Below are 27,241 nucleotides of genomic sequence, written 5' to 3'. Positions count from 1 at the left end.
CTGCCAAGTTATAAAGTATGGAATCAAAAACAGAAAATGCTGGAAGATTCCCTCCCCATAGATGCTGTCAAACCTGCTGAGATTTTCCGGCATTTTCTGTTTTTGTTTCAGATTCCAGCATCCGCAGCATTTTGCTTTTGTCTACAATGAACAGAAATGATTTTTCAGTGCTGATTTTTATTTGTTTTATTTTTAGACCTGGATTAAACAAGGCCAACCAAAGTCTTTCTGGATTTCTGGATTCTTCTTCCCGCAGGGATTTCTGACTGGTAATCACCACATATAATATCTTGAAAATAATATTAATTAGTCTATTTGTTAGCCTTGAACTCATAGAATCATAGAGTCATAGAACCCTATAGTGCAGAAAGAGGCCCTTTGACCCATCAAGTCTGCACCGACCACAATCCCATCCAGGCCCTATCCCATATCCCTGCACATTTACCCACTAATCCCTCTAACCTACACATTCCAGGACACTAAGGGGTAATTTTAGCATGGCCAATCAACCTAACCTGCACATCTTTGATCTCAGTTCAATATTTATTACCCACTGAGCACTCTTGGGTTGTTATTTGCTTTTTTTTAATGTTTATTTATTAGTTTCACAAGTAGGCTTATATTAACACTGCAATGAAGTTACTGTGAAAATCCTCTGGCCACCACGCTGCGGCAACTGTTTGGGTACACTGAGGGAGAATTTAGATGGCCAGTGCACCTGACCAGCATGTCTTTCAAAGTGTGGGAAGAAACCAGAGCACCTGGAAGAAACCCACGCAAACACAGGGAGAACATGCAGACTACGCGCAGACAGTGACCCAAACAGGGAATAGAACTCAGGTCCTTGAAGCTGTGAGGCAGTAGTGCTAACCACTGTCTCACCATCAATCAAAGGCATGTTTGAAGAAAATACTGTAGAATGGTGTTGAATCAAATAATCAAGTTCAGAGTAATAATTTGCATTGCTAATAAAGAGAAATAGGCCCTATGCTTTTTAAAATATTTACAAAGAAGCCGGCATTTTCCATCTGGTGCACTACACATTCCTTTCTCATGCTTTTAAATAAAAGTAAAGATATGAAGACCTCTAACCTGAAGGGCAATTAAATTGTGACCTCACCCAGTGTTCTACTTAACGGTTATTAATTAGACTTCGTGATTCTGCGGTTGAAAGTGTACCAGAGCAATTAATCAAATTGCTCAAGATTTTCTTTTAGGCAGCTGAATAGACATAGGCTAAAAATGCAATTTATGTCATGTCACAAGGCATATAATTTAGATTCTTTTTCTTAATTTACCCATAAAATTACCCAACTTATATTATTCATCGATCCATTAGGGAGGGCGGCATGGTAGCACAGTGGTTAGCACTGCTACATCACAGTGCCAGAGACCTGGGTTCATAGAACATAGAACATTACAGCGCAGAACAGGCCCTTCGGCCCACGATGTTGCGCCGATTCCCGGCTTGGGCCACTATCTGTATGGAGTTTGCACATTCTCCTCGTGTCTGCATGGGTTTCCTCCAGGTGCTCCGGTTTCCTCCCACAGTCCAAAAATGTGCAAGTTAGGTTGATTGTCCATGCTAAAATTGCCCCTTAGTGTCCTGAGATGCATTGATTAGAGGGATTAGTGGGTAAATATGTGGGGGTAGGACCTGAGTGGGATTGTGGTTGGTGCAGACTCGATGGGCCTAAGGGCCTCTTTTTGTACTGTAGCGTTTCTATGATTAAGTCTTAGTCCAGTGAGCTGATATTTTTGTCTGGGGACTTGAGCTCAAGCTGGTCATTGAAGCTGGTATCTCTGCTCCTTAGTGTTTATTAAGTAATGCCTTCAGAGGTCTATATGTTTCAAAAAGCCTTCATCATATGGACTGACACAACACAAACTAACTAATGCATTTTCCAAGCTGCTAGAAACTATTGCTAGTTCACTGTATTGATTTTAGTCTGCCTTTTTAAAAATTCATTCTTGGATGTGGGTGTTGCTGGCAAGGCCTTTGTTTATTGCTCATCCCCAGAAAAGGTAATGGTGAATTGCATTCTCGCATCATTGTAGTCCATGTGTTGTTGATGATTCCACAATGCTATTGGGTAGGGAGTTCCAGGTTTTTGATCCAAGTACAATGGACACATCCATTCAAGTCTAAATAACCTGTAACCTGGAGGTGAAGAGCCACAAGCATCCGCTGCCCATGTCCAGCCACGTGATGGAAGTCACAGGTTTGGGAAGTGCTGTGGAAGAAGCTTTGGAGAACTGCTACGTAGCTTCAGATCAAAGATGGGAAAGGAAAATGCAGGCTAATTGCTGCTTACTGTCCTCCCTCACAATTGAACCTGTATTGCACCATGTCAAACACACTCGGAGGAAGCATAGAATCACAGAATCCCTACAGTACAGAAGGAGGCCATTTGACCCATCGATCCTGCACCGACAACAATTCCACCCAGACCCTATTCCTTTAATCCCATGTATTTACCCTGCTAATTTCCTTGACACTAAACTGCAATTTAGCGTGGCTCACCAATCTAGCCTGCACATCTTTGGACTGTAGGAGGAAACTGGGGCGTTCGGAGGAAACCCATGCAGACACGGGGAGAATGTGCAAACTCCCCGCAGACAATGACCGAAGGCCAGAATTGAATCTATATCTGTAGCATGGTGAGGCAGCAGTGCTGACCACAGTGCCACCATTCTGCCCAGCACTGAGGATAACAAGGGTACAGGATGGATGTCCATCACCAAGAGGTGATAATATCAACTCTGATCAGGACCCAAAGGCATAGCTGTCAGACTGGATTTCCAGCAGGTGGTAAGAGACATAACATTAAACAATTTGAATTGGTTGTCACCAATAAACCTGTCACAGATGTGTCTGTAGGAGATAGGTCCGTAGGACTGACATTGCATTGTCTTTGTGAAGACCGAATATATCCACAGTGCTGTCTTCATTCCTTGTTATTGACATTTTAGTGGTTTCATACAACTTTGTGTGTTGCTAGGCCATTTTAGAGCCAGCTACATTACTGTGGATCTGGAGTCATGAGTCATACATAAGCCACACAATGTCAGCAGATCTAATGAATGAAATAGGTTTTTCCAACAATGGTTTCATGGTCGCCTTGCTACAGGAAGGAAGTGGAAGCCATAGAAAGGGTGCAGAGGAGGATGTTGCCTGGATTAGGTGGCATGCCTTATGAGGATAGGTTGAGAGAGCTCAGTCTTTTCTCCTTAGAGATACGAAGGATGAGAGGTGACCTGATAGAGGTGTATAAGACATTGAGAGGTATTGATCGAGTGAATTCTCAGAGGCTTTTTCCCAGGGCTGAAATGGCTGCCACAAGAGGATTTTAGTTTAGGTTTAGGGTGCTGGGGAGTAGGTACAGAGGAGATCTCAGGGATAAGTTTTTCACTCAGAGGGTGATGGGTGCATGGAATCGACTGCCAGCAGTGGTGGTGGAGGTGGATTCGATAGGGTCTTTAAGAGACTTTTGGAGAAGTACATGGGACTTAGAGAGTTATAGGTAAGCCTAGTAGGTAGGGACATGTTCAGCGCAACTTGTGGGCTGAAGGGTCTGTTTATGCTGTAGTTTTTCTATGTTCTACGTCATCATTAGCCTTCTTTAATTCCAGATTTTTTTTTATTGAATTCAAATTTCACCATCTGCCATCTGGACCCCCTGTTCCTTACCTTGGGTTTCTGAATTACCAGTCCAGTGACAATGCTATTACACCAATACCTCTTCATTACTGGCCTGTTACACACATCCACATCTAAAATGTTTTTTGTTATTCAGCCCAACAGTAATGACATTAATGTCAATTTCAGAGCTGCTAGCAATAGCATTTTAAGTGTTTTGTTTACTTGGAGAAGTAGTGGCTGGGGTACACAGCAGTGTTCATCTCATTAAGATTTCATTAAATTCAATTTCATGTACTGCGGAATATTGCATTCTGATCTAAATCCCAATTTCCTGTTGATTCTACACTACCAGTCATTGACACTGTAAAAGCTACAACTTTTTTCCTATAAGAGTTGTTCTAATTTCTGTTCCTTCAGTATTCATCAGCTTTTGTTTGATGAGGAAAGAAATATTGGATAAATGGACTTCCTTGATGTATCTTTATGGGCAGCATAATAGTTCTCTTTCTCTATGTAACAACCTGCCCACTGTTTCCAGACTTTTAGCCTCTTCAGTGGGAGTGGATCAAACATTCGTATGAAATTTCCATTGACTAGATATGTCCAGATAAAAGAAAGGGAAAATGACATGTTTGAAGGAAAACCATATTCCTCGAGTAACTAGCTACAGGGAAAGAGAGAGAGTGAAAAAAAAACCTTCAGCCTTTTTTTTAATATTCACTCATGGGATAATGTCCAATGTCTGGGAAACAAGCTAGATGAACTTAGAGCCAGACTCACTTTTCAAAGGGAACTGAGAGACTGTTGTGTACTCCATTTCACAGAGACGTGTCTCACTCCTGCTTCACCGGACAATGCCCTACAACCAGAGGGCTTCTCAATCCACCAAATGGGCCATATGGCGTCATCAGGCAAGGCTTGGGGAGGCGGGGATTTCCTTCTAATCAGCACTTCATGGTGCCTAGACATAGCAATACTGGTGAGTTTCTGCTCCCCAGCCTAGAGCACCTGATGCTAAAATGCCACCCTTACTACATTCCACGAAAGTTCATCTCTGTTATCCTGACAGCAGTTTACATCCCATGTGGGCATGAAGACTACGCTGGATGAAATATACACCACCACGAGCAGAGCCTCGAGGCCTTGTTTGTTGTGGCCGGGGACTTCAATCAGGCCAAGCTCAAGAGTGTCCTACCAAGATACCACCGACACGTCTCCTGTTCCATCAGAGGCCCAAACCATCTTAGACCACTGCTACACAAACATCAAACATGCCTACCAGTCTATCGCCCACCCACACTATGACAAATCAGACCACAAAGCTGTGCTCCTGATTCCGGTTTATAAGCAAAAACTGAAGCAAGAGAATCCGTTAAAGAAAGTCATGCAATGTTGGTCTGAGGAATCAGATGATCTTTTATGGGACTGCCTCAAGTCAGTAGATTGGTCAATATTTAAAAACTCAGTTGCCAACCTGAATGAGTACACCACTACATTAACTGATTTCATCAGTAACTGTGTAGAAGACTGTGTGCCAAAGAAGCAAATTGGTGTGTTTCCCAACCTGAAACCATGGATTAACAGGGATATCCGCTGCTTGCTAAAGTCCACGTCTGAGGTTTTCAAGTCGGGTGACCCTGCCCTATCCAAGAAAATGAGATATGATCTATGGAGATCCATCAGATATGCCAAAAGACAATACTGAACCAATCTAGAGTCCCAGGCTATCCACGCAGACTCCCAACGCCTATGGCAAGGTCTGCACGACATAACAAGATGAATGCATGTAAAATTCCCAACACCAATGTACCTCTTCCCGATGAGCTCAATGCATTCTATGTCCGTTTGAGCAAGAGGTCAGCAAGAGTACACGCACTCCACCCTGGAAACCTTGGACGAGCCTGTATCTGAGGTCACCATCGCAGACATCAGAGCAGCCTTCTTGAAAGTCAACCCATGGAAAGCTATTGGCCTGAATAGGCACCCAGATGAGCACTCAGATCGTGCGAGGACCAGCTGGTGGGGGTATACACGAACATCTTTAAACTCTCTTTACACCAATCTGCTTCAAGAAGACAACCATCATCCTGGTGTCAAAGAAAAGCCAGGCATTGTGCCTTAATGAATATAATCTGATGGCTCTGGCATATATCATTATGAAGTACTTTGAAATGTTAGTCATGGCATGAATCAATTCCAGCCTCTTGGATTGCCTGGATCTACTACAGTTCGTCTACCAGCATAGCAGAGGCCATCTCCCTGGCCCCACTCTCAACCCTGGAACACCTAGACAACAAAGATACCTATATCATACTCCTTTTTATTGACTATAGCTTAACTTTCAACAGCATTGTTCCTACAAAACTCATCTCCAAACTCCTTGGTCTAGGGCACAACTTCTCCCTCTGTGATTGTAACCCACAGACTACAATCAGTAAGGATAGACAAGGACATAAGAACATAAGAAATAGGAGCAGGAGTAGGCCATCTAGCCCTTTGAGCCTGCTCCGCCATTCAATAAGATCATGGCTGATAACAATACCTCCTCTACGATCATCCTCAATACTGGTGCCCCACAAGACTGTGTTCTCAGCTCTTTACTATTCTCCTTACACACGTATGATTGTGTGGCCAAATTCCCTTCCAATTTGATTTTCAAGTTTGATGACACCACTATTGGGGTCAGATCTCAAATAATGATGAGGCGGAGCACAGGGAAGAGACAATGACAATAATGTCTCCCTCAATAAAACAAAGGAGATAGTCATCGACTTCAGGAAGCATAGTGGAGGACATGCCCCTGTCTACATCAGTGGGGATGAAGTGGAAATGTTCGCGAGCTTCATGTTTCCAGGTGTCCAGGTCACCAACAACCTGTTCTTGTCCTTCCATGCTATGGTTTCTCAGAAGGCTAAGGAAATTTGGCATGTACTTCCCTACTGCCATCAGACTTTTGAATGGACCGATCTCGTATTAAGCTGATCTTTCTCTACATTCTAGAAATTTCTGTAACACTACATTCTGCACTCTCTCCTTTCCTTCTCTATGAATGGTATGCTTTGTTTGCATAGCATGCAAGAAACAATACTAATACATGTGATAAATCAAATCAAATTGTTGGCCAGCATTTATTGCCCATCCCTAGTTGCCCATCGGTGGTTGAGAGCCAACCACGTTGCTGTGGCTCTGGTGTTACATACAGGCCAGACCAGGTAAGGGCGGCAGATATCCTTCACTGAAGGACATTAGTGAACCTGATAGCTTTGTCTGACAGCCAATAACGGTTTCATGGCCATTGGTAGAATATTAATTTCAGTGATTTTTTAAAAAAAATTTAATTCAAATTCCACCATCTGCTGTGGCGGGATTCGAACCCGGGTCCCCAAAACGTTAGCTGAGTTTCTGGATTAATAGTCTAGCAATAATGCCACTAGGCCATTGCGTATGATGTGAAAATTACTCTTACATGAATGAGCCTGCTGTAAATGGTGGGAAATTTATTGGAAAAGTGAAATGTCTTGGCAATTGTCACCCTGCCTCAAGTCTCATAAATGCTTTATTCACTCACCGCAGATGAAAACTGCCCTTGAGGAGCTGTGGGCTGGTTTTAAGAAGTGGAAGGTCTGCCAATGTTACAGGTTCTTTCATTCTATCTTTCAGGCACACTCCAAAATCATGCCAGGAAATACAACCTACCAATTGATGAACTTAACTTTCGCTATAATGTTGTTCCTGTGTATCGGAATGCGACAGAAGTAGCAGAAGCTGTCAAAAACTTAAAGTATGGGGACGTGCTTCCAATGGATGAATTGGTAATTTCATCTTTTCAGTCAAAGAGTTGCATGATTCACTCTGTCGAATAATTGACTGCAGATCCTTCTGATTACCGATTTAATATTGCTGCTCAATCTCGTGTTGGCAGCTAGAATTATATGGATAAAAGCAAATTACTGCGGTTGCTAGAATTTAAAACCAAAAGAGAAAATGCTGGAAAATCTCATCAGGTCTGTCAGCATCTGTAAGGATAGAAAAGAGCTGACATTTCGAGTCCACTCGACCCTTTGTCAAAGCTTTGACAAAGGGACATCTGCTGAGATTTTCCAGCATTTTCTCACTTTGAGTTATATGGAATTGGTTGGATCAGCAACAAAGAATATTTTTAAAATTCTATTCAATTACAATAACGAATATCACCAAAAATGTAGAATTAACAAGACTCCTGATGGCTACATTTTGCCAATGTCAGAATTAGGTGTAGGTTTTGTTAGGTATGGGATTATGGCAAATTAGTTTCTGAGATGATCATAGATCATAGAATCCTGACAGTGCAGAAGGAGGACATTTGGCCCATCGAGTCTGCATCAATTGTCTTACAGAATACCTTACTACAGGGGGAAATCTTCCCTCACCCTATCCCTGTAACCCCGCATATTTCCCACAGCTAATCCAGCTAACCTACATATTCCAGGACACTAAGGTCAATTTTATTATAGCAATTCCACCTACTCCTCACTTTGGACTGTGGGAGGAAACTGGAGCACCTAGTGGAAACCCACGCAGACACGGGGAGAATGTGCGGAGTTTGCAAAGTAACCCGAGGCTGGAATTAAACCCAGATCCTTGGCCCTGTGATATGTTTTATCTTTGCACCACATAGGCAACACACTCTCCGGACCCTTGGTTGTGACTTAAGACAGTGCTATATATCCCACTAATTATTGTCACAGTCATAAGAACGTAAGAAATAGGAGCAGGAGTAGGCCATCTAGTCCTTTTGAGCCTGCTCTGCCATTCAGTAAGATCATGACTGATATGATAGTGGGTTCAGTTCCACTTACCCACCCGCTCCCCATAACCCTTAATTTCCTTATTGATTAGAAATCTATCTGTGACTTAAATACATTTAATGAAGTAGCCTCTACTGCTTCATTAGGCAGGGAATTCCAAAGACTCACTACCCTCTGGGAGAAGAAGTTCCTCTTCAACTCTGTTCTAAATTGACTCCCCCCCCCCCCACTGTATTTTGAGGCTATGCCCCCTAGTTCTTGTTTCCATTGTAAGTGAAAATAACCTCACTGCTTCTACCCTGTCTAGCCCCTTCATTATCTTATATGTCCAAAAGATCTCCCCTCAACCTTCTAAACTCCAATGAGTGCAGTCATGATTGCAACCCTTTTATTCTGTTCTTCCCCCTCCCTACTCTGCCTTCTGCTTCACAATGCCTTGGTTCACAATTTGGCTCTCCACTCTGCAGTTTGTGGATCATCCCCATATGCAACACATTCATTACGCCTGACCAGTTTCTGCAACACCTTCTTCTCTATTTCCAAAAGCAAGTGTCTAATAGCAGACTCAAAAAAAATCAAAATTCGTTATATAGGGGCTAATTTTAATTAATTTTAATCAAAAACCTATGTGTGAAAACTTGAACCTGTACCAGAACATACAAATCATAGAATCCCTAAGCACAGAGGAGGCCATTCAATCCATCAAGTCAGCACCGACTCTCTGACAGAGGATCTTACCCAGGCCCCACAGAAGGTCAGTTTCTGGAGAAATTCCACAATTGAAGCCTACAGCAGGACATGACCGCATGACTTTAGCTCTCTTTCCAATACAATGCTAATGATGTGCTGCATTGTTAGATATACTATCCTTGAATGCTCTTAGCTGGCTAGTGTGGGTGGGCATTATGATTCCATAGTGGCTCAACGTTCTTCTCTCAACTGAAGTCACCAGAATATAAATCAGCCATGCAGTTCATGGGTGTTTGGGAAGTGTAGCCTTGTCTGTCATCTTGCAGCAGAATCTGTTGGTGGAAAGTTTTCTAAAAATTGAACTTGTTACATTTTCATTTTGCATTTACTTTTTCAAAATTAACAGTAGGAGATTAAACTTGTAGCTTTATTATTGACACATTGATGACATTACTTCTCTACACACACAGGCATCGTAAAAGCGCTTACGAGACACTGTACAATAATGACATTGTACAATAATAATATTGTAAAACTCATTCAATATTTCTTTGCAAAGCAACTATGGAGATTTATTCATTGGAGAAAAGCCCATGATGCAAAAAAGGCTCGGGGCATTTGCTCCATATTTATAAATATAATGCATAAAATTAAAAAATGTATAATTTGATGAAAAAAATCCTATTTTGTAACAAAGAATCATAACTGCATCCAGAATATTTTTTTCTGATTTCACAATATCTTCTTGTTAATCTTCTATTCATTGTGCATTTCTCTTTACTCTTTCCACAAGTTAACTTCCCCTAAAGATGGTGTCCTAGTACATGGAATGTTTATGGATGCTTGTCGCTGGGATGATAAAGACATGGTGCTCGAAGATGCCTTTCCCAAGGTCATGCATTCTGTTTTACCGGTTGTGCACTTTGAGCCTTCACGGAATTATGAACCAAGTCCATCGCTGTACCAGGCACCGCTTTACAAAACATCGGCCCGAGCAGGAACCTTATCAACAACAGGTAGTGTACTCAAATTAGCACAATGGGAAGTACACATCAAGGGGGAGAAATTGTGATACCAACAAGAAATGTCACAGGTACTGCACATATGGTAGCTAGCAGCATTGCCTCACCCCAGTGGATTGAGGTAGTTCTGTGCAATGTTGTTAGAAGTGGCACTATGTGAACAAAATTATCTCCCTGTGTACTGGTTGTCTGACAGTGATTTCAAAATCACAATCTAAGAGGCCATGTCGTGTTTAGAAAATCATAGAGTAGAATCATAGAATCTCTACAGTGTAGAAGAGGCCATTTGGGTCTTCGGATCTTCACCAGCTCTCTGACTGAGCATCTTAGCCAGATTCCATATCCTCACACATTTCCCATAGCTAATCCATCTAACCCAAACATCCTGAGCTACTAAGTGGCAATTTAGCATGTCCAACCAACCTAACCCGCACATCTTTGGAATGTGGAAGGAAACCAGAGCACTCGGAGGAAACCCACGCAGACACTGGGAGAACATGCAGACTCCACAGAGACAGTGACCTGAGGCCGGAATTGAACCCAAGTCCCTGGCACTGTGAGGCAGCAGCGCCAATCACCGTGCCATTGTTGATGCCTCTGGGACCTAATGAAATTTTTAAAGGGCTGGTTTTGGCGGGGGAAAGGGAAACATGCTCTCCATCATTTAGGAGCTTGATAGAGACCAGCATGATCAGGATTGCAATTTTTAAAGGGTTTTTCTCCCTGAATCTGAACATATAGCTTAGTGCACAGCCACTGGGTTCATTCCATGGCCATCAAAATATTTAATTTCATTTGTGGGGAATTGAAGCTTCGTTGGCACCAGGTTAGTCACTGTACTTTTAACATTGAGTTCATGGGCATTTTTACCCCCCTCATGTTCTGCTGGTCTTTGCTTCCCTCAATAAAGCCCCTCAATGTGGCTGCTGCCTGTCTTTACTGCTGGTGCCAGGCAAGTGGCTTCTGCCCCTTGGACACATTTCGTGCTCCAATTGGATGCCAACTCAACTCCTGCCCAATTAGAGCATTTACATTCAAAAACAGGATGTAATTCTGTGGGCCTGCTCATCGTGGGCACAAATCCTGCTATGGCCAATAAATCTTGCAAGAGGGTTTTGTACTGGCAAGATCTCATTTGAGATCCTCCCTCCCATCGGCTGCATAGGTTCATGCCTGGAAAGGAGACAAACCTGATTTCCATGAATTTAAATTAAATTAAATATCGTAATACAGCTTAATGCCATAGTTCACGCCAGCAGGAATCACTACCATATTTAAAAAAACCAGTCAGGATGACCACACAGGTTGGCATTGCCCACAGGTTACAATGCCCAATCCCTCTGGGTAGCTGCTTTGGGGAGGTGGGGGGATATTCCCCTATTGTGTTGAGGAGGAAGAGGGGGAGGTGATTTTGGCTCATGGGTTGGTTATGTGCCTACAATTGGATGAAGTGAGACTGTGAATGGGATGCGGGCACAGAGACTGAGAGGTGGGAGGTGCTTCACGGAATTATGAACCAAGTCCATCGCTGAACCAGGCACCGCTTTACAAAAACATCAGCCCAAGCAGGAACCTTATCAACAACAGGTAGTGTACTCAAATTAGCACAATGGGAAGTACACATCAAGGGGGAGAAATTGTGATACCAACAAGAAATGTCGCAGGTACTGCACATATGGTAGCTGGCAGCATTGCCTTACCCCAGTGAATTGAGGTAGTTCTGTGCAATGTTGTTAGAAGTGGCACTATGTGAACAAAATTAGAGCAGGGTTGCCATGCTGATGATTGTGGTGTATGTGTTGGAGGGGAGGGAGGAGTGCCCCAGATGTTGCCCCAGTCTCTCTGGAGCTGGCCTTGCCGTCACTATCATGCCCCACCCCATCAGAAGGATGGCACAAACCAAGCCCCTTGACTATTTTTTTTTGACAAAGTGCCAGAAGGTCTGGTGAGAAAGCCTGGCTGTGTTTCCAGATAGAAACATGCCAGTTTTCAGCCAGAGTCTGACACATTTTTGAAAAATTTCACCCAGAGCTCAGAGCACAACACAGTTGCATCATGGATGTCGGGACTCAGGAGCCATCCAGGTTTTGAGTTGCCAACCTGATCTGGGAATCTGGCCCCGTATGTCTGTTTAATTTCTCTTTCAAACTCGCACATGACTTATGAAGGTGAAATTTGAACTAAACAGCAATGGATCACAGTTAAAGGGGTGGGAGATGCTTGACTCAAAATGAAGACAGCAGCTAGAATAAAGCTGTCAGTATGAAACTAATAAAATATCAGAGTTTGAACAAACACATCTTATTTTTGCTAAATTGCTAGTCCCAAATTGGTAAGTAGCAAAGAACAATCAATCAAATGACCACGAAGTATTGTGTGACTGGTTTGAGCCCACCATCTGTGTGGAGTGCTTCACTACTCCTTGAATTATTGACCTCAGCTTTCCTGACCCTTTATTCTACAAATCCCTAGTTTTTTTTCCCCCTGACAAGCCACCGTCTATGTTAATCCCAGCAATTGTCTTCCCATTTCATTCTTCATTCCAGGGCAGAGTTAACCATCCAATCCTCTGATGGCAATGAACATGCCATTCACAGAGTGTGTCAGGACTTGCTGTTAGAAAGGTCAATGATAACCTCCAGGATGTTGCTAATGGGGGAGTTCAGCAATGGTAATGCCATTGAATGTCAAGGGGTGGTGATTAGATTTTCTCTTGTTGGAAATGGTCATTTCTTGGCACTTGTCTGTCCAATGTTACTTGCCAGTTGCCAGCCCAAGCCTGGTTATTGTCCAAGGCCTGCTGCATTTGGGCATGATTTCTTCAATATCTGAGGAATCATGAGTATTGAACAATCATCAGTATAAAAACAATTCTGACCTTATGAGAGAGAGAGTCCATTAATGAAGCAGCTGAAGATGTTGGGCCTAAGACACTACCCTGAGGAACTCTGTGCTGATGTCCTGGACTGAGATGATCTCAAAAAATCATAATCATCTTCCCTTGTCCAACCATCTTAGACTTTTCTCCCTGATTCCCATATTCCCATAGACTCCAGTTTTGCTAAGGCTGCTTATGTCACATTTGGTCAAGTGCTGCTTTGATATCAAGGGCAGTCACTCTCACCTCATCTTTGAAGTTCATTCAGGATATGGTTGGGAGAGGTGGGGGGGTTGGCACAGAGGTGGCAGTTGAACAATTGATTCCCTAGTGGACCATGAGATCTTCTGGCTGCATGAACTGCTTTCGATGATGTGGCTGCTGTGGCATGGATTTCCACTTGCCCTCTGTAGATAAGCTGAAAATTCCATCATGGTTAACCATCAGGTACCAATGAGTGCTAAAAAGAATTAGAGGCTGGTTTAATCTTAGGACTGTGGTTCCATGCATTTAAGGATCTTTACATTCTTGCCCCATCCCATATTTGAGAATTAATGTGTCAAGGTGGCCTTGTGACCTGTGTTCAGGTCACAGTCATTTTGGGAGGCATGTGTTCAAATCACACTCCTGACATTAATTCTGTGGACAGCACGGTTGCACAGTGGTTTGCACTGCTGCTTCTTAGCACCAGAAATTTGGGTTCAGTTCCTGGCTTGGGTTGCTGTCTGTGTGGGGATTGCACATTCTCCCCATGTCTGCATGGGTTTCCTCCCGTAGTTCAAAAGATATGCTGGCTAGGTGCTAAATTCTCCTTCAGTGTACCTGAGCAGATGTCAAATTGTGGCGACTCGGGGATTTTCACAGTAATTTCATTGCAATGCTAATGTAAGCCTACTTGTGACAATAAATAAACTTAAAAAGGATAACTCTGCTCCTCAGATACATTCTCTTTTTCTTTTCTCTAATGCCTCTCAGTTTTGCCTTCCTCTTTTGTACCATGTAATCATCTCCTCTTCTCCACTCAGTCACAATGCATTCATTTTTTTTCTCCTACTTACTTCTCCACCCGGCTCTGGTCCTCCTTATAAAATGCTCATCCATAACAGCTACCAGCTTTACTGAAAGGTCATCAAACTGGAACATTAGCCAAACATTTTTGTTTCAAGATTTCCAACGTTTGCAGTATTTCGTTTTGTGTTCCCAATTTTTCATGCTTCTCTTCATAAGCGCTTTCAAGAATGTAACCTAATTGCAGCTGACAATTCGTAAGTGTTTTTCAACTCTTGTGGTTGGCAATACCTGACCGTCGGATTAGATTACGTTCTTAAATCAGTGGCAGGAACGACAATATTTTCCACGTCCCGGGCTGGCGCAAGGTTTGGCTGATTGCGAGTCAATGTAACAAAGCAAGTATTTCTGTTTGTGTGATTGCAGGCCATTCTACAAATTTTGTCGTGACGGTACTGTTGCCATCAAAGCATGACAGCGATTATTGGATTTCTAAAGGAGCAGCTCTGCTTTGCCAGCTGAATGAGTAAATCTTGGCAGATCTGTGCGGGCTAGACCATTTATTTAAGCATTCATTTCCATGTAAATAAGTCTGAAAAATGGCAGAGTAAGGAGCTGAAGAACTGGACTCTCCTTTTGAACTGCACCATGATTTTTGGATAAGCTTTTGCACACATTTTAGCTCCCATTTTACTTCTATTCTCTTGCTCCAAATGCATCTATTCAAATCTTCATATATGACTGATTTTTTAAAAATATATACCATTACATCTTTATTCCTGAATAGTCATTCAATTATTTAAACTTTTAATTTGCTACCTGAGTATTAGTAACATTTCTTTAAGTACATTTTTCTTTGCTTAAAAATTTTAGGTAAAATAATGTAATTGCACCTTATTAATGACATTTAAATAAATAGATGAAATAATCAATTTTGCTGAAAATGGTTTATTTTAAATAGGAATTTTTTAAAATGTAAAATTGCATTTAGAATTAACTATAATTCTGTCAAAAAAAAATCAGTATGAGATATTTATGCCATCCTTTCCTCCCAATATTATCCATTTCATGAATTACAGCCTGAATTAAAGTGGATCCCACGTACATCATTCACTATAATTTGAAAGGCTCACTAATTAGGCTATTGTGTTACGAATTGCCTTAAGATATATGCCTGCTGCAGAGTTGTTGGATTGCTGTTGAGGTTTCCACCACATTGCAAGCTACCGAACACAAATTTTGTCACTGCTAGTTGCAAGGACAGTTTGTCCTCAAATTTCTTAAAGCCAGTTGCTTCGGTCGAGAATCCCTCAGATTTTTACTCATCTTTCTGTTGTTCTTGGTACGGCTTCTGTTCTGCCCAGAACTGCAAGAAACTACAAAAGGTTGTGAACATAGCCCAACCCATTACGCAAACCAGCATTCCACCCATTGACTCTGTCTACATTTCCCGCTGCCTCAGAAAAGCAGCCAACATAATTAAGGACCCCATGCACCCTGGACATTCTCTCTTCCACCTTCTTCCATGGGAAAAAAATACAAAAATCTGTGGTCACACACCAACTGACTCAAGAACAGCTTCTTCCCTGTTGCCATCAGACTTTTGAATGGACCTACCTCGCACTAAGTTGATCTTTCTCTACACCCCAGCTATGACTGTAACACTACATTCTGCATTCTCTCCTTCTCTATGAAGGCTATGTTTTGTTTGTATAGTGTGCAAGAAAGAATACTTTTCACTATGTTAATACATGTGACAGTAATAAATCAAATCAAATTAATGACAATGAATATAAAACTCAGATTTTATACAATGTCTTCCAGAAGCAGAAACAAAAGCAGAAAATACTGGAAACACCCAGCAAAGTCTGGCAGCATCTGTAGACAAGAAAAAGAATTAACAGACAAAATATTCTATGGTTTTTTTCCTGATGCAACTGTAGGGCCATTAGTGGGTCAGAAACTAATTGACAAAATCTGCTGAGGCTCTTTCCTTGAACTTTGGCATTAACAACCCATTGCTGGGTTCCTTGACCAGTGAGAGAGGTCCAAGATTGACATGCTGCATCTGTCAAAGGTTTACCTGTGATCTGGGTTATAATGGTCCTCTGGTATTTGGATTGTAGAGATTCTAGCAACCACAGGAAAGGAGGGGAAAGACTGCAGAATGAACGGCTGCTCTCGGAATTCCACTTATACCAGGAGGTCCTGCTGTGGCATCTGAGATGCTGCAGTAAGGTGAGAACTCTCCAGGACAGCAGAAAGAGGATAATTTTTCCGAGAAAACAGGTGGCAATGAAAGCGGTCAAGAAGGTCAACAACAGAAGTATAGAAACTGAAGAAAGTTCACTAAGATGATCCAGGGCTGCAAGACGGCAGTATGGTGGCACAGTGGTTAGCACTGCTGCTTCACAGTGCCAGGGATCCAGGTTCAGTTCTGGCTTTGAGTGATTATGTGGAAATCATATGTTCTCCCTATGTCAACATGGTTTCCTCCAGATGCTTTAAGTCAACTGTCTTCTGTATCCCCAGTCAAGCACATGTCAATACTGCAAAAACATCGCCCACGTAAAAGTTGACCCTTTGATTTTCTCTGTAGACAGTTACATGGGTAAGGTAGGTACAGAGGGATATGGGCCAAATGCAGGCAATTGGGAGTAGCTTAATGATAAAAATTAGGTGACATGGACAAGTTGGGTCGAAGGGCCTGTTTTCATGCTGTAAACCTCTATGACTCCTAAGAGGACATGACAGCTCAGTGGCAAAACTATTTCAGTTGTGGTGCCCCATCTTCACAGCATTATCCTGCACAGCACTTTGCAACTCCTTTCATTCCTATCTCTGCAGCCATCTCTCATCCCCTTCTGAGCAACCAACATTTGCACTCATCCCCATTCGATTGCTTCTCGCATTCATACCTCACATTTCCCCTTCAGAAATGTTGCCCCTCCCTTCCTCTCCACACCGGGCATTATGAACACTCTTGATTCTCTGCTTTCTCCCCTTGTAGGAAAGGAGAGCACACAATTTGGGGAGAGGGACATGTGCAGGGTTGTGGTGGGAGGGGGCGGTGGTGGTTGGTGTGGAGAGGGTTGGGTGGTGTGAATTGGAGAGTGGGCATTGGGCCTCCAGATCAGCCACTAGTAATGTGTTCCCGTCTGTTCCACAAGGAGGCAGGTTTTGCTCCAGGTGGCTGCTGTCAGCAGCAAACCACCATGAGAGGAGAGCCTGAGGCACTGCTTCTCAGACATCACGAGAGAGCAGAACCTCTGCCTTCAGACCCTCATGTTTCACAGCAGTGGGAGGCAGCCCACCATTGCTCAACAATTGGTCCTTTTAATCCTGCCGTTGTCAATGGAGTTTCCTGTTGAATGTGCCCCTCACTGCCTGGAAACCCGCATCAGGGATCGTGCCGTCTGTGGGACTGGAAGATCCCGCCAGTGTGTACGGACAGCAAGTTCCAGCCTTGTCTCCTCCTATCTGGATCTCATTATCCATCCTCTCTGTCTTGTGGAAAGCTGAGGAGAAGGCAGCTGGTGCTCGTGAATACTCCTGATGATGGCTGTGGAGTTACTTCTGCTCTTCCCTAAGATCAGAGATGTACAGCTGCTCCTCTGCCAAGGTGAATGCTGGCAGCAGGTGTGAGCAGAACATAAACATAAGAACATAAGAAATAGAAGCAGGAGTCGGCCATCTAGCCCTTTGAGCCTGCCCTACCATTCAATAAGATCATGGCTGATCTGAAGTGGCTCAGTTCCACTTTCCCACTTTCTCCCCGTAACCCTTAATTCCCTTGCCTACCAAAAACCTATCCACCCATGTCTTAAATATATTTAGCGAGGTAGCCTCTACCACATCAACAGGCAGAGAATTCCAGAGATTCATAAGAACGTAAGAACATAAGAAATAGGAGCAGGAGTAGGCCATCTAGCCCTTCGAGCCTGCCCCGCCATTCCAAAATATCTTTGCGCAGGTGCGGCGCCCAAAACTGCACACAGCACTCCAGCTGCGGCCTCACCAATGCCCTATACAGCTGCAACAAGACCTCCCTACTTTTATATTCAATCCCCCTCGCTATGAAGGCCAGCATCCCATTCGCCGTCCTGACCACCTGCTGCACCTGCAAGCTGGGTTTTTGCGACTCATGCACAAGGACCCCGAGGTCCCTCTGCACCGTCGCCTGCTGCAGTTTTTCGCCACGTAAGTAATAGTCCTTCCTACCATTTTTCCTACCAAAGTGGACCACCTCACACTTGCCAACATTAAATTCCATTTGCCATTTCCTGGCCCATTCGCCCAGCGTATCTAGATCCTTCTGCAGACTCTCCACATCCTCCGCACAATTTGCCGTTCCCCTAATCTTGGTGTCATCAGCAAATTTCGACACCCTACACTCGGTTCCCTCCTCCAGATCATCTATATAAATGGTAAAAAGCTGAGGCCCCAGCACCGACCCCTGGGGCACTCCACTAGTCACCATCCGCCAATCCGAATAGCACCCGTTGACCCCCACTCTCTGCCTCCTATTTGACAACCAATCCTCTATCCACGCTAATACCCTGCCCCCAACTCCATGTCCCCCGACCTTCTGCAATAACCTCTTGTGAGGTACTTTGTCAAACGCTTTCTGAAAATCCAGAAAGACCACATCCACCGGCTCTCCTCTATCCACCGCCCTAGACACATCCTCATAGAACTCCAGTAAATTTGTCAGACACGACTTCCCTTTAATGAAACCGTGCTGCGTCTGCTCTATCAAGCAATTCCCTTCAAGATGCCTCGCAATTTCCTCCTTAATGACGGATTCTAACATTTTACCGACCATAGACGTTAAACTAACCGGCCTATAATTCCCCGCCTTTTGCCTGGCACCCTTCTTAAACAACGGCATAACATTAGCCATTTTCCAATCTTCTGGCACTTCCCCAGAATCCAGCGACGTCTGGAAAATAACCACCAAGGCATCCACTATCACCTCCACCATTTCTTTCAGAACCCTCGGATGCATTCCATCCGGTCCTGGGGACTTGTCCACAATCAGCCCCCTCCAGTCTGTCGAGCACCGCCTCTCTAGTAACAGTAATGTCATTAAGACTCTCCAGTCCTACCACCTTTCCATCGCTAACACCCGGCAAATTATTCACGTCCTCCTCCGTGAAGACAGAAACAAAAAAGTTATTCAATACCTTAGCCATATCCCCATCCCCTACAGGTTTTTAACAGGTAAAATCTTAGCTCTCTCTGCTCCTTCACTCGTCTGCTCCAGCAAACAATGGAAGGCTTCACCGTGTGGCCACTTGATAATTAAAGCTGTCTGGACCACAACTCCCTTCTAACCACTCCCTCAGAATTCTTAAAGCAGTAAATACAATAAATGCTTTAAACAGTTCTACAAAGAACAAAGTGCTTTAAACTTATTTTAAACAGGTTTTTAACAGGTAAAATCTTAGCTCTCTCTCTGCTCCTTCACTCGTCTGCTCCTCCTCCGTGAAGACAGAAACAAAAAAGTTATTCAATACCTTAGCCATATCCCCATCCCCTACCACTAGGTCCCCTTTCTCATCCTCTAAGGGACCAACGTTCACCCTAGCCAGCCTCTTCCTTTTTATATATTTATAAAAACTTTTGCTATCCTTTTTTATATTAAGCGCTAGCCCAGCTTCATAGTTTCTACTACCCTTCTTTATCAACTTCTTTGTCAATCTTTGTTGACATTTAAACCTCTCCCAATCCTCTTCTCGCCCACTACTCTTAGCTACTCTAAATTCCTCCGCTTTTACTAAAGCATTTTTTGTATTTACTGCTTTAAGAATTCTGAGGGAGTGGTTAGAAGGGAGTTGTGGTCCAGACAGCTTGAAATCAGCGCCAGGTTTAAAAGGAGGCCTGGTGTAGACAGCGGGCAGCATCGGAGCAGGCAGCGGAGTGAGAGGGAAGCAGAGTGAGCTAATAGGGCTTAATATCAAAAAGGGCTTGAGGGAAAAAAGGCCAGGTGAGTTTGTTTGAAAAAACAAGGAAAAAAAAAATTTTTCCAAAACTACTACAGTGAATAATGGAGGGGCATGTGATGTGTGGTTTCTGTATGATGTGGGAACTGGTGGACCCCAGGGTCCATCCCAGTGACCATGTCTGTAGTAAGTGCAGGTTGCTGGAGGAGCTCCAGCTCAAGGTGGATGAGCTGGCCTCTGAGCTACAGACGCTGAGGCTCATCAGGGGGAGAGAGGGTGCCATTGTCAATGGGGTGCAAGTGACATCCACCCCCCCTAGACTGGCTAACTCTAAGGGTCAGGGACAAGAGGGGGCTGCTGGGAGGAGGAAGGGGGGTGAGGAGCGGAGGCCTCAACCTCTTAATCTGCATAACAGGTTTGAGGTTCTTGCTTCCAGTCTGGAAGAGGACGAGGCAGGTGAGGTTGGTGAGCAAACTGCACACGGTACAGTGATGCAGCAGGGCATAGGCAGAGAGAAGGGGAAAAGGAACGTAGTAGTGATTGGGGATAGTGGGGTGAAGGGTATTGACACTGTCCTTTGTCACAATGACAAAGTGCACAGAAGGGTGTGTTGTCTGCCTGGTGCTCGGGTCCGGGATGTCGCAGCTGGGCTGCAGAGGAACCTGGAGTGGGAGGGTGTGAATCCGGTCGTTGTGGTACATGTGGGTGCCGGCGACATAAGTAAAATGCGAACTGAGGATCTGGGGAGGGAGTATGAAAAGCTGGGAATGGAATTAAAAAGTAGAACCGACAAGGTGGTCATCTCTGGGCTACTGCCTGAACCGAGTGCAGACGGGCGTAGGGTTGACAGGATTAAGGAAGTGAATGGGTGGCTCAGGGATTGGTGTGGGAGGAATGGGTTTGAATTTATGGGGCATTGGCACCAGTATTGGGGTAGGTGGGACTGTTCGGGCGGGATGGGGTTGGTCTGAACCGTGCTGGGACCAGAGTGCTGGCGACTCGAGTAAAGAGGACTGTAGACAGGGCTTTAAACTAATTAGCGGGGGGGAGGGTGCGAGGGTAGGTGACATTACGAGGTCTAAAGTTAAGGATACAGGTAAGGGAAGAGGCCAAGGATGTCCCAATAATAGAGGGAGTAGGGGGCGTGAGTATGGTTGGTGGCGTTACGGCAAATAGGGTCCAGGTGAAGGCTGGGATGAAAGCGCTTTATCTGAATGCACGAAGCATTCGGAATAAAGTGGATGAGCTGGTGGCGCAGATCGGCACAAATGGATACAATCTGGTGGCCATTACAGAGACGTGGCTGCAAGGTGACAGGGACTGGGAGCTGAATGAAGTTCCTCCTCAACTCCGTTCTAAACTGCTCCCCCCTTGAGGCTGTGCCCTCTAGTCCTGCTGTCCTTTCTGAGCGGGAAGAATCTCTCCACCTCTACCCTATCCATCTCCTTCATTATCTTATATGTCTCTATAAGATCCCCCCTCATCCTTCTAAATTCCAATGAGTACAAACCCAGTCTATTCAGCCTCTCTTCATAGTTCAACCCCCTCATCTCTGGTATCAGCCTAGTGAACCTCCTCTGCACTCCCTCCAAGGCCAAAATATCCTTGCGCAAGTACGGCGACCAAAACTGCACACAGTACTCCAGCTGCGGCCTCACCAGTGCTCTGTACAGTTGCAGCAAGACCTCCCTGCTTTTATATTCAATCCCCCTCGCTATAAAGGCCAGCATCCCATTTGACTTCCTGATCACCTGCTGCACCTGCAGGCTGGGTTTTTGCGACTCATGCACAAGGACCCCCAGGTCCCTTTGCACCGTAGCATGCTGCAGCTTTTCGCCCTTTAAATAGTAATCGCTCCTACTATTATTCCTGCCAAAGTGGATAACCTCACACTTGCTAACATTGTACTCCATCTGCCAGGTCCTCGCCCACTCGCTTAGTCTATCCAGATCCCTCTGCAGACTTTCCACACCCTCCACACAATTTGCTTTTCCACTTATCAGGTAAGTGCTGAACAGGTAAAGTGCCTTCCTAGATGTTAGCAATAACCTGTCAGGCAGTGATAGTACTCCCTGAGACAAGATATAGTTTCAACAACTACCTCTCACCTGACTATATACGCTTCATTGTAACTGATCAAAGACTCTTAGCTTGTCAGTTTCACTGGTGAAGCTTTTCCTTTAAAGCATGCTGGCACAGTGATTAACACTGCTGCCTCACAGTGCCAGGGACCCGGGTTCAATTTCTGGCTTGGGTAATTGTGTGGGGTCTGCACCTTCTCCTCATGCCTGCGTGGGTTTCCTCCGAGTGCTACAGTTTCCTTGCACGGTCCGAAAGATGTGCTGGTTAGGTGCATTGGCCAGGCTAAATTCTCCATCTGTGTATTAGAACAGGCGCTGGAATGTGGCGACTAGGGGATTTTCACAGTAACTTCATTGATGTGAGTCTACTTGCGACACTAATAAATAAACATTAAACCTTACCTTGGTAACCCTGGTGATTTGTTGATAAATTGGGAAAAAAACTACTCAGGGCTGGGTAATCCAGAATTGAGGATTCTTAATTTGCTTATTAACCACCTTAGCTACCCAACAGATCCTAGGGAATTCTTCATTTGCCTTCAATCCTGCCTTGCAGAAACCTCAAAGAGGGCAGATGATTTTGGGATCCCAAACTGATATCGATTTGAAGGAATTTAACTCCCTGCATATGCACAGCCCTGCTTCCCCTTGACTGGAGAATTCCTGCAAATGTTTCAGGTCAATTTTTTTTTCCTAATTGAGTTGCAAATAATAAACCTCAAGACTAAATCTTAATGCAAATAGAGACCTGCCTCAGAGCCACATGTGATTTTGCAGTTATATTACTGCACCACTGGTTCACATTATCCCAAGCAATAGCCATGTATAGGACAGCTCCTGCACCTCCAAGCTATGGAGGAGCATCTAAAAGAATAATTTCCCCTTTGTCAAATAAAGACACAACACCATTAGAGATCAATGCGTTCCACTGCAAGAGCAGGATGGCTTTTTTCTAGTCATCAAAGCTGAATGTTCATGCAGTCCAATGTTTTTGCAATGCTAGCTTGCAATTGCATCTTCCTCAATTTTTAATACAGCTCACTGCCAGAAAATTAAATCTGTAGCCAAAACTGCTTGATTGATTTGATGGAGCTGCCAGGACAGTGAAGTCCACTGGCAACATTAAAGAAGCAAGTTTCTAGAATGTCATGAGTTCTGATGCATTGCAGAACCACTCCATTTTCTGCATTTGCTAAATATCGTATGTTCACAAGATATAGGAGCAGAATTAGGCCATTCGGCCCATCAAGCCTGCTCCACCATTTGATCATGGCTGATATGCTCCTCATCCCTGTTTCCTTGCCTTCTCCCCATAATTCTTCAACCCATTACCAATTAAAAATCTGTCTAACTCCTCCTTAAATTTACTCATTGCCCCAGCACTTTGGGGTAGCGAATTCCACAGATTCACAACCCTTACATCATAGAATTGAGGCTCACTTGCTTGTAGGGGTGGCATGGTGGCGCAGTGGTTAGCACTGCTACCTCACAGCACCAGGGACCTGGGTTTGATTCCCAGCTTGGGTCATTGTCTGTGTGGAGTTCGCAGATTTCCCCCGTTTCTGCTTGGGTTTCCTCTGGGTGCTCCAGTTTCCTTCCACAGTGTGAAAGACGTGCTGGTTAGGTGCATTGACCCGAACAGGTGCCGGAAAGTGGCAACCTGGGGTATTTCACAGTAACTTCATTCAGTGTTAACGTAAGACTTACTTGTGTCTAATAAATAAACTTCAACTTCTTTGGGAGAAGTAGTTTCTTCCAAAGTAGTTTCCTTTGAATAAATGTAACAACTTGACTCCTTTCTCCTCAGTTTTAGTGGAGCATTTCTCACCGAATTCTATAAAATCCTAGCAATTATTTTGTGTGTCTTGTATCATTCATAAAGAGGCGGCAGACAAAATTTTCATCCAAATTACCATAGACTGGCCACTTAAAATGGGAAAATACTACCTGAGGTAATTTTCCCTCCCTTTGCTCCAGGTGTGATCCCTGCTGTTTGTACTTTCGCTCACCCCCTGGTCTCTCATTCAAGTAACGAATAAATACTTACAAAGGGAGAAAGTTTCCCCGTCTATGGGGGAAAGAAACACTGAAACAAATAGCTTTTAAATAGCCAGTACAAGCAAGCGAGCCTCAGTTCTATGCTGTAAGAGTCCATGATACTATCTGTTTCTCCCATTCCTCTGCCAGTACCATCTGTCTGTTGCTTATTTCATCAATTTGTTTTAATGAAGCCACCTTTGAACCAACATTTAACCTTAGAATTGTATCCGTTAGCGAAGGGGTCCTGCAAAAACTTTAACTATCTGTGGAATTAACCCTTTTTTTATTCATTTATGGGACGTGGGTGATGGTCATTTATTGCCCATCTCTCATTGCCCTTGGAGAGCAGTTGAGAGTTAGCCACCTTGTTGTGGCTCTGGAGTTACATGTAGGCCAGACCAGGTAAGGACGGCAGATTTCCTTCCCTAAAGTACATTAGTGAACCAGCAGGGTCTTTCTGACAATGGATTCATCATGGTCATCAGTAGATTCTTAATTCCAGATAGCTTTTATGGAATTCAAATCCTATTATCTGCCAGGTCCCCAGAACATTAGCTGAGTTTCTGGATTAATAGTCTAGAAACCCTACTGCAGAAGGAGGCTATTCAGCCCATCGAGTCTGCACCGACAACAATACCACCCAGGCCCTATCCCCGTAACCTCACACGTTTACCCCATTAATCCCTTTAACCTATGCATCCTGGGATATTAGGAGGCAATTTAGCATGGTCAATGCACTTAACCCGCTCATCTTTGGACTGTGGGAAGAAACCCATGCAGACACGGGATGAACATGCAAACTCTGCACGGACAGTGACCCAAGCCAGGAATCAAACCCAGATCTCTAGAGCTGTGAGGCAGCAGTGCTAAGCAGTGTGCCCCCATAATACCACAAGGCTGTTGCCTCTCCGACATTGCAGTAGCAGGAAGCATTTTAACTTGCACATTTTTGATGGCCCCTGGGTTACTTGCACAGATAGACCTGGACACTCCACCATATCCTTCCAATTTTACATTGCTGCTAATACCTGTGGAATCAGCAGGGTGAACCAGCTACTTGGGTGGGTCTGTGAGTCTATCCTCGAGCATCTTGGAAGCAGTCTTGTTATTTCACTTAGCTCACAATGCTTGCCTGAAGTCTTGGTTGCCTCAGTGCAACACCACAAGTAAACTGCTCAGTGAGAATTTCCTTCCACTGCACTGAAACAATAACGGGAACATTTTTTTTTGAATTTGACATTCACCAGTCAGTTTTAAAACAGACCTGTCTGTTGCAGTGGCTGTACAGTGGAGCCTAGACAGATGTGTATCTTTTCTGACTGAGCATTTTCCCTCCACAAGCACGACATTTTAATGTACCACTCCACATTTTCTTCATTTTATAGAAATTGCCATCTGAGGACAATTTGAATCCAAGCAGAACATTTCACAGCAAATTAGTTACAACACATTTATCAGATTCTTACCAGGCCATCCGTGGACTCAGAATAATTACAGGTCACACATGCTGGCATTTCGTAGCTTTTTTTTTGACGAAATATTAAATTGGTTGGGTAACATCCATCAATCCTTTCTCCATATTTGTAAAGCTTCACCTTAAACCAGCTGTAATTTCCATTTCACTTAAATAACATACTTTAAAAAGACATTCCCCTTAAAAGGAAGTATCAAATCTAGGACAAAAATTCAGATGCTGCACTGGGGATGGTGACCTCATTAGCTTTTCACAAATATATGTTACCAAAGGCTAAAACATATTCAGAGAGAATATTAGAGGGATCAATATCTAAACTGATGTACCAAAGAGTTATACTTTATTTTTCAATGTGTTTCCAGTAATCTGGATGAATAAATGATTTGGGGGGGGCTACTGTGAACTCTGGCTGAGTAAGTAAACACAGTAAGAAGTCTCTCTCACAATACCAGGTTAAAGTCCAATAGGTTTATTTGGTTGCACAAGCCACTAGCTTTTGGAGCGCTGCCCTTTCATCAGATGAGTGGGAGTTCTATTTACAAAGAGAGTGTATAAAGACACAAACTCGATTTACAAAATAATGGTCGGAATGCAAGTCTTTACAGTAATCAAGTCTTAAAGGTACAGACATTGTGAGTGGAGAGAGGGTTAAGCACAGGTTAAAGAGATATGTATTATCTCCAGCCAGAACAGTTAGTGAGATTTTGCAAGCCCAGGCAAGTCATGGGAGGAACGAATAGTGTGACATGAACCCAAGATCCCAGTTGAGGTCGTTTTCGTGTGCGGAACTTGGCTATCAGTGACTCTGCGTTGTCGAGTGTCGTGAAGGCTACCTTGGAGAATGCTTACCCGAAGATCAGAGGACGAATGCCCGTGACCGCTGAAGTGTTCCTCAACAGGAAGAGAACACTCTTGCCTGGTGATTGTCGAGTGGTGTTCATTCGTCCGTTGTGGTAGCATCTGCATGGTGTCCCCAATGTACCATTCCTTGAGACATCCTTTCCTGCAACGTATCAGGTAGACAAGGTTGGCTGAGTTGTAAGTGTATGTACCATGTACTTGGTAGATGATGTTCTCACCTTGAGATGATAGCGTTCATTTCGATGATCTGGCACATCTTGCAGAGGTCGTGTGGTGTCGTGGTCATTGTTTTCCTGAAGGCTGGGTAGTTTGCTGCAGACAGTGGTCTGTTTGAGGTTGTGTGGTTTTTGAAGGCAAGAAGTGGGAGTTTAGGGATGGCCTTGGCAAGATGTTCATCTTCATCAATGACATGTTGACTCCAGAGAAGATGTCGTAGCTTCTCCGCTCTGGGGAACTATTGGATGACAAAGTCTGTCCGCTGTATCCGTGTTTGTCTTATGAGGAGGTCGATGCGGTTTTTCGCTGTGGCATGTCGGAACTGTCAGTTGATGAGTTGGGTGCCATATCCTGTTCTTATGAGAGCATCTTTCAGCATCTGGAGGTGTCTGTTGTGATCCTCCTCATCTGAGCAGATCCTGTGTATAAGGAGGGCTTGTCTGTAGAGGATGGTTTCTTTAACGTGTTTAGGGTGGAAGCTAGAGAAGTGGAGCATCGTGAGGTTATCCGTGGGCTTGTGGTACAGTAAAGTGCTGAGGTGACCGTCCTTGATGGAGATGTGTGTGTCCAAGAATGCAACCGATTCTGGAGAGTAG

The 27,241-nt window shown here is 44.0% G+C and overlaps 1 protein-coding gene across 1 annotated transcript in view; it reads left to right on the top strand.

The window, feature by feature from the left end:
* dnah6 (dynein, axonemal, heavy chain 6) overlaps positions 1-14,851 on the top strand; it is a 300,004-nt gene extending 285,153 nt beyond the window's left edge. The window contains exons 74-77 of the mRNA XM_080188484.1: positions 197-269; positions 7,304-7,455; positions 9,914-10,136; positions 14,455-14,851. Of these exons, the coding sequence (XP_080044610.1) occupies positions 197-269; positions 7,304-7,455; positions 9,914-10,136; positions 14,455-14,558 (552 nt within the window). The 3' untranslated portion in view covers positions 14,559-14,851. The remainder of the gene's footprint in view (positions 1-196; positions 270-7,303; positions 7,456-9,913; positions 10,137-14,454) is intronic.
* Positions 14,852-27,241: the final 12,390 nt, after the last annotated feature.

Source organism: Carcharhinus amblyrhynchos, chromosome 5, assembly GCF_965287045.1.
Source record: "Carcharhinus amblyrhynchos chromosome 5, sCarAmb.v2.hapA, whole genome shotgun sequence".
In the NCBI taxonomy this organism is placed as follows: Eukaryota; Metazoa; Chordata; class Chondrichthyes; order Carcharhiniformes; family Carcharhinidae; genus Carcharhinus; species Carcharhinus amblyrhynchos.
The sequence above is the reverse complement of the archived record's forward strand: the minus strand, read 5'-3'. Positions and strand labels throughout refer to the sequence as shown.